This window comes from Globicephala melas, chromosome 20 (assembly GCF_963455315.2).
Source record: "Globicephala melas chromosome 20, mGloMel1.2, whole genome shotgun sequence".
NCBI lineage: Eukaryota > Metazoa > Chordata > Mammalia > Artiodactyla > Delphinidae > Globicephala > Globicephala melas.
In genome coordinates this window covers 34,190,916-34,204,190 of record NC_083333.1, presented here as the reverse complement: position 1 = coordinate 34,204,190, position 13,275 = coordinate 34,190,916, and the positions used below count along the sequence as shown (strand labels likewise).

The 13,275-nt window shown below is 46.7% G+C and overlaps 1 protein-coding gene across 1 annotated transcript in view; it reads right to left on the bottom strand.

Moving 5' to 3' along the window:
- PITPNC1 (phosphatidylinositol transfer protein cytoplasmic 1) overlaps positions 1-12,515 on the bottom strand; it is a 250,966-nt gene extending 238,451 nt beyond the window's left edge. Inside the window, exon 1 of the mRNA XM_030843471.2 lies at positions 11,628-12,515. Within this exon, the coding sequence (XP_030699331.1) occupies positions 11,628-11,675 (48 nt within the window). The 5' untranslated portion in view covers positions 11,676-12,515. The remainder of the gene's footprint in view (positions 1-11,627) is intronic.
- Positions 12,516-13,275: the final 760 nt, after the last annotated feature.

Below are 13,275 nucleotides of genomic sequence, written 5' to 3'. Positions count from 1 at the left end.
TTATCAAGTTAAAAATTTTATTTTAGCCCACATGAGGTGTGACTCTACAGGAGCAATATGAATTTGTGCATGTGGTTTGTAAACTGCCTGTGAGGCAATGCTAGTAAAGGTGAGACACAAGTTTCCAAGGAGCCGCCTTCTCAGCAGGAAGGGAAAGTACACAGTGCTGACTAATACATTTTGATCGTTTTTCATACCCTCCAGTTTGCTTACCTCCATGTGAAAGAGGTTTAAGTTTTCAACGAAATGTGCCAGAAACATGGTGTCACTTGTCTGTTCCCATTGTTATTTCCAGATACTAATTTTCAGAAACCTACAGGTGCTTATCAGTGAACATCTCGGCTAAAGATGTCTATGAAAGCCAAAGGCTGTCACTGCCATTAAAAGGAATAATTTCTCAAAGTGTAGGGGTGGTTCTCTTTTTAGAGCATGAACTACAAAACTTCTTTTCAAAGAGGAGTATGATTCATTTATCAAAGTTAAACTGAGGAACGTCACTTGGTTTAATACTTGAATAAAACTGATTCTTCAGTAGGAGATAAAGCTTATGGACCACTCTCTTAGCTTAACTGGAACAGAAGAACTACCTCCCCCCAACTATTTCCTTTGATAATCCTGAACAAGTTATTTAATCTTTAAGGGGTGTGTGTGTGTGTGTGTGTGTGTGTGTGTGTGTGTGTGTATTGGGATAGAACTAAATAATCTCTAATGCTCCTTCCAGCTTTGGGATTCTAGGGAAGGCAGAACTGGGAAAGCAAAGAGCCTGGGCTCGGAAGTCTGACCAGCATGGGCATGAATCCAGGTCTACCACTGAATAGCCATGCAAGCACCTGTGATCCACATCTGTAAAATGGGATGCTAATATGCAACTCACAGGACCATTACAAGGATTAAATAAACAAGAAAGCGCTGGACAAATGTAATTTCTCTTTGCCTCCTTTGCATGCGGAATGTGACTGCTTGCAATCCAAGCATACAAAACAGAAACTGAATTTTTAAAACTCTTACTTTCCAAGCAGGTTTCACGGGATGCGTCGCTGAGGCACATAGTGCTATTTTATTATGTACAGAAAAGCAAAGTGAGGACTTCCCTGGTGGCGCAGTGGTTAAGAATCCACCTGCCAATGCAGGGGACATGGGTTCAAGCCCTGATCTGGGAAGATCCCACATGCCGTGGAACAACTAAGCCCGTGCGCCACAACTACTGAGCCTGTGCTCTAGAGCCCGTGAGCCACAACTACTGAGCCCATGTGCCACAATTACTGAAGCCCGCGCACCTAGAGCCGGTGCTCTGCAGCAAGAGAAGCCACCGCAGTGAGAAGCCCGTGCACCGCAGCCCCTGCTCGCTGCAACTAGAGAAAGCCTGCGCACAGCAAAAAAGACCCAAAGCAGCCAAAAAAAAATAATAAATAAATTTATTGTTTAAAAAAGAGAGAATCAGGGCAAGCAACTTTCACAATCTGCGTAAGACACGAAGACAGAGATGGCTCAGGTAAGCATAATGAACAGTGTAACCCTGCACTTCCTAGGGACTATTCAGTCCTCCACGATACCTTTCAGGAAGCGTGGGCACAGTAATTATTAAAAGGTCCTACACCATTTCTATAAACGGTCAATGCCAGTTGGAAACACTCTTGCCAGAGAGCCAAGAGATAAGTGAAACTTGGTCGTTTTAAGAATAAATAAATAAATAAATAAATAAATAAATAAATAAATAAATCCCACCATGACGGTTAAAACTAGAAAATATTGGAGAGTTTTGGGGAACTCCTAATCCAGCAAATAAGACCTAATGCATTTGAAGGCTTCAATCACTTAATTATATTAGCATCCAAGTTCATGGTGACTTCTCTAACCCCAGCTGACAAATTTTCTTCTGAATAAATACACAGATCAGTTAATTGGGGTATAAAAATACACAAACTAATGCTCAGAAACATCTGGATCTGACCTTAATACGGCAAATATAATCAGACCTAAATGGTGTGTGTGTGTAGCTGACATGGGACAGGGCGCAGTCTTTGGAGATTAGTTGCTTAGATTAGGTGCTTAAGCAACATTATTACAGGTTGTCATCAAATTACATTTGTTTGGCCAATCTCACTTCTCTAGGTGATTCATCCTGGGAAAGAAACAACACCCTAAAGATTGTCAGATTAATTCTAAAGAAATTAAAGGATGATGATGTTTTTTCTTTGCTTGGGAACAATAGGAATTCTAGAAGGCCGTGCTTCACCCAAACTTAAAAGAAGCAAAAAAAAAAAGAAAGATTAAAAAAAAGTGAAGAACCACTGGATAAATCTGATCAAGAACTTACATTAGCTACTTGTTTAGGTGGATAAGTCGACTTCCACTAAAGTCTAAAAAGGAGTTTTAAGAGCTGGCCCCTTTGTCAGAGTGCTGGGAAATGAAAGAATGACTCACTTTATACTTGATGTCAAAATCTTGGTGAGCACTGGCTTTCGTGTTTCTAAATCAACAAACAGCATGGTATAATGTTGCTCAGGCCATAAGCCAGGAAGTGGCCAGTGACCCTATACTCCTTTCTCTGTCACGGGTAAAGCTAGTGGCCAAGACAGTGTGTCCTGGGCACAGAGGGGGGGTTCCTTCTAACTCTGTGTCATCCTGGGAGACTTGCCCAGCCTAATGCGGCGTGATTTTGCCATCCTAGACAGAGACTATTGACACACAGTTTAAATAGTCATTTAGTCTATTTTATAATGAAGCCTGTGATAGAAAGTCTCAAGGACATCTGCCAGAGATGAATAAAGCAGAGGACTCAACTCCCATGTAGAATCATCTCCTCCAGAACACATATTCCAGGATTCATTCTGCCAACACATCATTTCCCACTCAATGTGCAGAGAAAGCAGAGGACTGCACCTAGAACCACAGCCAGAAAGGTCACCAGGTACTTACTGTTCCTTCCATTAATGATGGCTGGTGCCAGCCTCTGTCCCCGATTAGGGGTGGGGAGGGGGGCTGTTCCTGAAGATTGTGAAATCTGTCAATGAATGTCCGTCCCCCCGCTCCACCGCCTGGTACCCTAAAGCCCTGTAGCTGTTCCAAGTTGTGATTATGTTTTTTCTGCTAAGTATCAAATTCTGACCTAAACTGTGGTCATTCTAGTCCAAATCTGGCAGATTTTTTTTTTCCCACACTGCTGCAGAAGAGAACAACCTCCTTTGGAAAGCTGTCTAAATTCAGGACAATCAGAGTCATCTTCTTGAGAACAGGGACCATAACTTTTCAGTGTTCGTACTCATAATTCAATTTCCGTGCTTTCTGTCAATGGCTCTCTCTCTGAACATAGATGTCTATTCTGCTGGAAAAATCCATAGATACCTCTTAAAAAAAAAAAAACACAACTTTATTGAGATGTATTTTACATACCAACTCAATGGTTTTTAATATATTTACACAGAGTTGTGCAACCATCACCATAATCTATTTTAATATGGCAAGGAAACTTCTCCAATGTTCTCTGGACTGTAAGCTCTAAGAGGGTAGGGATCATGTCTGCCTTGTTTGCTGCTCCATCCCTGGCACCAGGTCTAGCACCTGGCCTAGCACCTGGCACAGAGTAAGAGTTCAGTAAGTATTTGTGATAAACACTTTCATGCTGCCCCAGGGCCAGCCTGAACCTTCCAGATCCCTAAGTTTCCTAGATACGAGAAATAACTACTTCTTTCCTCCAACAGAAACTTTCAATTCAGCTCATCTCCCTACGGTAGGCAGAATGATCCCTGAGGTTCCCAGTGTGCACACCCTGTATATGTACAATTCCTTCACCTTGAATGGGGGTGGGCCTAATCAGACCATTCTTTTTGAAAAAGAGTAGAGGTCAGAGACAAGTCAGAGGTTCAAAGTTGGAGCAAATGCTTTCCTGTTGGCCAAGGGGCAAACGGCCACATTGTGGCGAGGGCCACATGGCAGGAAATAGCAGGTGGCCTCTAAGAGCTGGCCCCTAGCTGATGGCCAGCAAGAAACTGATTACATTAACTCCCAGGAGTGAATGGCCTCAAACTTCTCAGAGGTACTGCTGTGGAATTTTAAAATGAGGAGGTTTTTAATAAAAAAGAATCTCTAGTTTGCAAAATTTCAAGAGGTATAAAGCTTAAGTGAAAAACTGAAACAGTGTGAAGGAAAACATCTAGGGACAGCTTTCCTAAAAGGTTCCTATTTCTCTCAGCTTCTTCTCATCCATTCATTCAGCAAGCATTTACTGTGTGCCAGACCCAAGGTTTAAGCACTAGAGCTGCCCTATCCAATATGGCAGCCACCAGCCACATGTGACCCTTGAACCCTGCAAAGTGGCCAATGGGAATTGAAATGTGCTAGCACAGGGAACTCTGCTCCATATTCTGTAATAACCTAAAAGAAAACAATTTGAAAAAGAAAAGATACATGTATATGTATAACTGAATCACTTTGCTATATACCTGAAACTAACACAACATTGTTAATCAACTATGCTCCAATATAAAAAAAAATTTAATAAAAAAAAAAAGAAATGTGCTGCAAATGGAAAATACACACTGGATTTCAAAGACTTCGTATGAAAGAAAAAATAAGTTAAAAGATCTTGTTAGTGTTTTCTTATGTGGATTACACGTTGAAAAGATAGTGATGGAGATGGATGACAAACAAGTAAATAAGTACAGATTAAGATAAATGCAAAAGGAGGGGAGGGATAAATTGGGAGACTGGGATTGACATATACACACTACTGTGTATAAAATAGATAGCTAATAAGAACCTACTGTATAGCACAGGGAACTCTACGCAGTACTCTGTAATGACCTATATGGGGATAGAATCTTAAAAAGAGAGTATATATGTATATGTATAACTGATTCACTTTGCTGTACAGCAGAAACTAACACACCATTGGAAATCAACTATACGCCAATAAAAATTTTCTAAAAAGATAAATGCTATGAAGGAAATAAGTGCAAAGATACAGAATAATAGGGGAAAATTATTTTATATGGAGTGGTCAGGAAAGATGTCTCTGAGGAGTTAACATATCCACTTATAAACCTGCAAGACTGCTATTAACTCTCAAGTTTTAACACATGACAGCACCAGGGGCTGGGGAGCTTGAGAGGACTGACAAAGGCAGTTGGTCAGCTGCAGGGCTATCACGTTGCACCGTTCCGTTTGGGTTCCATGTAAATGGCGCCCCCTGGAGGTGTGCACCCCGAGATCCTGTTTGTATGAATTGCTTCTAAGTTTTCATAAGATACTTTTTTCAAACTTTACATTTTCCAGATACAATTTGTTTTCCAGTTTTAATAGTTATAACACACTTCAACTTCATCTGCCATGTAGCCTACAAAAAATCTCTACTTGGGAATACAACAAAATTCCTGATTTCAAGCATGAGACACAGAGGGCAGGCAGTTGGCAGTCTGCAATCTGAAATTCTTTTTTCCGTCTCCCAGCGATTTGCTAAATTTTGTCTCCCAGCGATTTGCTAAAGATTTGTAAAACCTTCCTGACTTCTTGCTACAAATCAGCTGGTTTCTGTATTTGTCTTCTTCTCTGAACAGAGGCAGACACGTTTGCTAGTTTTCAAAAAAGTTTTCAGAGTTACTTGACCATACAGACCTCCAGGCAACAGAAAGCAGGCCAGAATCCACAGAGGCCAGCCAGGGCACCTGCGCCCTCACTCAGGCGGCCAAAGCAATGAACCTCGACGTACTTTTCCAGTAATCGCTGCCCCTGAAAAACACACTTACTGCCTTTCACTGTGCACACACTTTTATATTTAAAAAAACAAAACAAAACATCTTTGTGAACCCTCTGCCCTACACACACACACACACACACACACACACACACACACACACGCACACTTCCCTGATTGACACTGGGGCAAGGAAGAGATCTTAAAGAGGTTAAGTGTTGAAAATAGATTATTTTTTTTAAAAAAACTACCTATAAAAAATAGTATTCTCCATTCACCAAAATGAGAGCCTTTCTGAAAGGAAGATGCCTCACTTTCCCTGAATATCAGTTATAGTCAATCAGATACAGTGTTTTGAAGTTGATTTTTAAGGGCCTTGGGAATTCACCCCCTGCCTTTGTAATGAAAAGCAAAAGTTAATTACTACCCACTTTTAACTAGGGTTTTGTTAACAATAGTGTTTTTGTTTTTTTTTTCTCCCAAGGCCTAGAATCTGTTTCATGTGACAGGCATTCACACCCAAATCACAGGGAAAATGCAGTGTCCTTTCTCCACAAAGTCACTTTCACTGACCAGCCAGGAAGACAGCATCTGCTCCTCGTTGTCTGTTCTATTAGTGGTGAAAGGTTTGCACTGATCCATTAACCCACCCCCCACTTCCCGGGTGCCCCTCACGACCAAGAAGGGAGCTTTGGGAGACAGCTGGGCAGCAATGAGCAACACTGTTCCCTGATGACTGTGAAACAGGCCAGAGAAGCTAACGGGATCACCCAGAGATCACTCACAACCCCAGCCTTTGTCCCTCCCAACTAAGCTAACAATTAGGAAAAACAAAAGTCAAATAGTGCTCATTCTTAAAAAAAAAAAAATTCCAAAATTATGTTTATGAGGAACCCTGGAGAAGGTCTATGAGATTAATCCAAGGAGTCTTTTCTCCTTTACATTCAAGGATATCACTTTGTACAGAAAACAAAGTGTTGATGAAAATATCAAATTTAAAACCTCTTTCCTGGCCTTCCCTGGTGGCACAGTGGTTAAGAATCCGCCTGCCAATGCAGGGGACACACAGGTTGGAGTCCTGGTCCGGGAATATCCCACATGCCTCAGAGCAACTAGCCTGTGCGTCACAACTACTGAGCCTGCGCTCTAGAGCCCGTGAGCCACAACTACTGAGCCCACACGTCACAACTACTGAAGCCCACGCACCTAGAGCCCATGCTCTGCAACAAGAGAAGCCATCGCAATGAAAAGCCCGCGCACCGCAACGAAGAGTAGGCCCCGCTCGCCGCAACTAGAGAAAGCCTGCGCGCAGCAGCAAAGACCCAACGCAGCCAAAAAATAAATAAATAAATTTATATATGAAAAAAACCCTCTTTCCTTAAAGAATTTCTGTCCCAATAGGTTTGCAGATGCATTTCATGAAAATGTTTTAAAACGGAGCAAAAAGGAACACTGTTGGGCATTTTGGCATCTTCATTTATGTCATTCCAGAGACGGCATCACCCCTATCCCAAATCTGTTCTCAGAAATGTGCGCAAGAAAATTCTCTGGGGACTCAGGGGAGCCTGGATAAAGTGCGCTGGCTCCCTGCCAGGACAAAGAATAAAATAATATTCTGTTAAAAAGTTGGGTTTTTTTTTTTTTCTTTTCTCTCTCTTTCTTCTTTTCTTGGAGGGGAGTGTTTCTGTTTTCCATCGTGCATCAAATCCCTGAAGATCGGGCTTCCCTGGTGGCACAGCGGTTCAGAGTCCACTTGCCGATGCAGGGGACACGGGTTCGTGCCCCGGTCCGGGAAGACCCCACGTGCCGCAGAGCGGCTGGGCCCGTGAGCCATGGCCGCTGAGCCTGCGTGTCCGGAGCCTGTGCTCCACAACAGAAGAGGGCACAACAGTGAGAGGCCCGCATACCGCAAAAAAAAAAATCCCTGAAGATCACAAGTAAATCCCTGACATTAATGTTGATGCAGTCAGAAAAGGAAGTATTAAACACCAAAGCAAGCAATGAAGTTGAAAAGATTCCCACCTTAGATCATACTGGGCTGTGCTCAGCTCTTGGAAGATGCTTATCTTACCGATAAGGACCTGCCAGGGAGGAGTGATCAGACTGTGCTCCACGGAGCCCTGAAGATGCAGTTTGGGACCAGGATGCTGGGACCAGTGGCAGCACCAAGGAGTGGCTTAGGAGGGAAGGGCCTTGAACTCCACCATAATCTGCATTGAGCCACACATCCAAAAGCTACCCCCCCCAAAAAAATACAATCTAAGGAAAACCAGTGGACTTGTTATACAAAAGCAGCTTCAAAGAGAGGCCCCTGGCCACCTTTAGGGGCAGTTGACAACCCCTAAAATTCCCCTAAGAAGACAACGTCAGAGTCTCCAACCCACCTTCCAACTAGAGAGTGATTTAGTCTCCTGCTTTGCACATTCGGCTTAGGGATATTTCCTTCCAACAAGGAATCCCAGCAAAAGAGCTTTGCTCCGGGTTCTGGCCTAGACCTTGCCCTTGGCTATGAGATGGGCAACTAACTGCACCTTCTATAGCTCTAGTCTTCTCCTCCACAAAATGAAATGCTTCAACTCTAGACCATCTCTAATGGTCCTTCCAAGTCTAAAATTCTAGAATCTATATCACCAAATGTTTCAAATGAAGACAATGACAACTGTCTCTTCATAGGCAACTATTGGCTCCCAGGGACCTTTGTTGTTTAGAACTTTCCAATGGGCTTATATTTAGTTCAGAGACAACAACATTGAAAATAAATGAGGAGACTATTCCAATGAAGTGGGGTTTTTTTAAATTAAAATAAATCCATGGGGGCTTCCCTGGTGGCACAGTGGTTGAGAGTCCACCTGCCGATGCAGGGGACATGGGTTCGTGCCCCAGTCCGGGAGGATCCCACATGCTGCGGAGCGGCTGGGCCCGTGAGCCGTGGCCGCTGAGCCTGTGCATCTGGAGCCTGTGCTCCGCAACGGGAAAGGCCACAGCAGTGAGAGGCCCGCGTACCGCAAAAAATAATAATAATAAAAAAAATAAATCCATGGGATGTTACTTATAATTCTTTACTCTGATATGAATGTCTGAAAAACAAAACACCAACACTGATCTAGACTGTAGTTCAGCTTTACTTGCTTTATCTCCCAGAGCTGTTCTTCTTTCCTGGAACTAAGGAATATTTTATGAGTTAAAATAAGGCGAGAGAAATAGTAGAAACTAGCACACTCTATACCAATTCAAAAGGTCTTTGATTTTTCATTTAGTTGATAGTGCTGACTTTTTCTGTTTTCAAGAATTTTTTTTTTTTCTAGATTAAACATGAGTAACGGGCAAGCAGAGTAAGGAGAAACAAATACTAATGGTTTTACCATGGTTCTGGCTTGGCTATTAACTAGTTGTGTGGCCTGGTGCACATTACTTAACCTTTCTGAATCTCTGTTCACTCATCTGCAAAATGTGGATAACACACCAGTCTCCCTTACACTCCCCTCCAAGAAGAGTTAAACTAGATAAGACCAGGGAAAAAGAATGGACATACAGTGTTGGTCCTTTTGATGACTCTCCAAAACAAGGGCATTTGTCTCGTTTTTAAAAGTATGGACATTGCTACTAATTAACTGTGGTTGTCAGAACAGGGACAAATCCTAGAAGTTTCATGTAGGCTGAATCAGGCCCAAAGCAAATCAAGAGTTGTAGCAAAAGTGAGGTTTCTAAAAGTCTACTAAAGTGGATGGTAGTTGTCTTCTTTGAAGATAATGCCTTCCCAGTTTTCAGAGTTAAGGTTGGGAGGACACAGTGCTAAGGTGGATGGTGGATTGTGGGGTTCACTACCAGTCAGACCCTAGGGGTCTAACCTCTGGCAAGCTGGGCCTCGCGTCCTCATCCATCATCTGACTTGGTTAATCTGAATCCTTCCGCTTTGAAACCCTGCTCAATCTAAACTGCCCCTCTGCTTCACTAACAAAGAAGAAAACTACTTCCGAATATGACCTTACAGACACTGAATCATGCTTTGGTCCAAATGAATTACACATTAATTAAGTTATAATTATACATTATATTACAGGCCGAGTCTCATTTCATTTGCCAATCAAGAAAGGAAGGGTCTCCACCGATACCACTCAAATATGATTACTTCTCCCCAAAGTTGTAGTTATTTCAGCACAAAAATAAATGTGGAGAAAGAGCAGTGTCTGAGGGTTCAAGAAAGCCTGAGAAGGGAAAAAAACAGAATAAAGAGATTTTGTAGGTAGTACAGAAGATTCTAGAGCTGGTTACTTTCTTGACTATCACCTGCAATGGGGGGCATTTCATGCAGTACCAGCATTGCCCCTAGATCCCAAACTCCTCTCAATAAATAAAGGCATTAGGAGGAGATGGAGTGGAAGCAGACACACCTCCAAGCTGAACTACTCCAGCTCATCTGCTCAGGGGTGAGATCTCGATAACCTTTTCTAGAAAAACTCCGGTTAACCAGTTTCATTCATTTGCCTCTCCCATCGTCCACATAGCATTGTGTGCTGCTTTTCCACGTGATTTACACGGTCTGCCTACCCACATGGCATCCCTCCTTCAAGAACTTGCTCAAATGTTATCTCCTCCAAAGCCAACGAACTGCACCGCTCGGTTGATCATTGGGGTGGGGGCTGATCTCTTTGGCAGCCAGCGTCCCTAGAATACATTTTGTAAAACTCGGAGCTATACTTTGATCTTGCCTTGGATTGTACTTGGCTCTTCCTTAACACTTGCTCCAGGCAACAAATGTAGACAAGTCCCCACCTTTTTCTCTCCCAAAGCACCTCGCCCCTTCCCCAAGTAGTGGCTCAGTAACATGTCTGACAGATAAAGTGCACTGTATTTAAACATAAACACGGTTTGGGTCGCCGGTGTCATGTGTGTTGCCACACCAAACCACACTGGTAAGTTTCAAATTGCCTTGATTGGCTTCAAGCTCCCACGATGTCCCTGGACAAGCGCTAAGCAATTGTGAAATCACCAAAGATAAGGAGGCAGAGCGGGAATAAAGGAAAGCCGGAGCCTGAATAATCCTCACTGAGTCATCGTTTCCTGAAAGATCGAGCTTGAGGCTTGGGGTGGGGGAAGGGGGTGGGGAGGGAGAGGTTCGGGAGAAAGGAACCTGAGCAGCGCGCGGAGAACGAGCCCAGGACAAGCACCCTCCCCTCGCCCTGAAGCTGCGGGACCCGGGAACCCGGACCGGGCCCGCACCCACGTGCTGGAGCGCCCCCCTGTGGCCGCTCCGCAGCCCCCGCCGTTCCCCGCTCGCCCGCAGAGAGCTTTCCCCGCGGCCCAAGAAACAAGACAAGCAGAAAGTTTCCGACCCAGGCGGTTAGAGAAAGGTCGAAGCCAGGTCCGGGGGCCTCGAAGCGCGGGCGTGGCGGGAGAGGCGCCCAGTTTGGCGGCGACGGCAAGGGGTCCGAGCCCAAACGGACCCCCCGACGGTTCCGAGGTGCCCCGAGGCGGGGCCCGGGCCCTCCAAATCCCGAGGGCGAAGGGCTTCTCCCTTACCCCAACCTTCCAGCGAAGGGCGGGAGGGGAACCTGGGCCCACGCCAGGTCGGATTGCCCCCCCAGCTACCAGGGCATGCTTGGGGCTCTTTGGTTTGCTTTATTCATTTTCTTAATTGGAAGGAGGGGGCGACCAAATCCCTTTGGCGCATTCTGATCCCCAGCAATCTGGATTCTGGTAGCCCCCCCCCAAACCCACCTGCAGTCCACCGCCCCACCCAACGCCGCCCTCCTTGCTGGGGTGACAAGTGGAAGCAGTAATTCCACTTCCTCCTCCCCCTCCAGCCTCCCGGTTTGGAAGGCAGTTTTCCACCAGGGTTTCCCCGCCGCCCGCAGTGGACCCGCCGGCCGGGAGGCGCGGCGCCCCGGAGCCGGGGACGGGGAGTGGGCGAGGCCGGGCCCGGCGCGGCGCTTACCTCGGCTACGGTGAGCGGCATGCAGATCCGGTACTCCTTCAGCAGCATGGTCCTGCCGGCCGCGGACCCCCGAGGCGGGAAGAGGGGGGCTCCCCCAGACCAACAAGGCTGCCGCCCAGGCTCAGGGCAAAGCGCCCGGAGCCCCGTGCTCGGACCCGGGCGGCGAATTAGCCCCGGCGGTGCGCTCAGGTCCTGGCTTCCTCCTCTCCGCCCGAGAGCATGTCAAGGCTTGGGTCCTGGTGTTCGCGGCTCCCCCGCCTCCTTCCTCGCCGAGGTCGATCCGCCTGGAACGCGGTGTTGCAAAGTCAGCCAGGGAGGGAGGGAGACCCACTGGAAACCGCTCTGATCGGCAGCCCGGGGCAGTAGTAGCGGGCGCCAGATCAGGACATGCCCGGCAGCGGGCGAGGGAGGAAAAATAAGAGAGATTTCCAAAAATTAAAACGAATGCACAAAAGTCACCCGCTCGATCCGCCTCTGAAACCAGATCTGAACCTGGCGACCCCCCTTTTCCGGCCGGTCTGCCCAAGGCTAATGTCACCAGGCACACATTGCTGACGGAGCCAGAGATGCTGACTTTCCAGACAAAGGCTCGATCGGCTGTGCTCCTTGGGCGGTAAACAAGATTTCCTGCTCTTTTTAGGGCCGGTCCCCGAGGCGCTTCAGGGCTCGCTGGGGGAGAAAAGGGAAGCCGCCGCCGCCGCTCAGCTCTGCCGGGCTGGGGCTCCGGGTTCCTCCGACCTCGGCTCGCGGCTGCGAGGGGCGGGCGGGAGGAAGCTGGCGCCTTCCGTGCGCGTCCCCTCCCCCGAGTCCGGATTCCCGAGCGCCGTGCGTGCCCGAGAGTTTGCAGCCACCTCGCCGGGGCCGGAGAGTCGGCGCCGAGCTGCAGTGTGCCTCGGGCCGGGGAGGTGGGTGCGGGAGGAGCGAGCGCGAGCGAAGCTGACATCAGCAGCCGCCTCGGCGGGGAGGGTAGCCCCATCCGGCCAATGGGGAAATGGCAAAGAATGTGGAGGATTTAAACAAAACAGCATGTCTCTCCCCGGCTGCTGCCAGACGGCAGGGCTGCCGCGGAGAGCCGAGGCCGGCCGGCGATGGGGAGGATCGGAAAAGGGGGCTCCCTTCGGCTCCTTTACCCTTTGAATCTGTTCTCAAATGTACCCCGGGTGCCACAGTGCTCTGTCCAGCCACTCTGGGTAGTTTCTGGGTCCAAGGTACAGAAGTGCCCCTTGACCTTTAGAGAAGGTTTTTACAAATGCCCACCGAGAGCGTTTTCACTTTGGTCCAGTAAGCAAGTCCAGCGCTGGAGAGGCGATGGGATTTGGGAGCAGGAGAGCAAACCCTTGCCTGGTTTCCTAACTGGTTTCAGAGCAGGAATCCAGAAACTGGAAAGTCCAACAATGTGAATGAAAATGAAATCCAAACAGAAAGACACACAAACCAGGGGGAACATGAACCAGGCATAGCCTTTTACCTCTCCTGGCCCTGCTCTGCAGTCTGACTGCAGGCTTCGCAGAGCAGCAAGAATAGGTTTTCCTGTCAGCATTCCCAAGTTCAAAAAGTCACAGTGAAATGTCAGTGAAAATGCCTGGAGTGTTGGTATTTCATCCATATTAAACAGATCCCTCATTTTAACCACAAGAGGCACATTCTT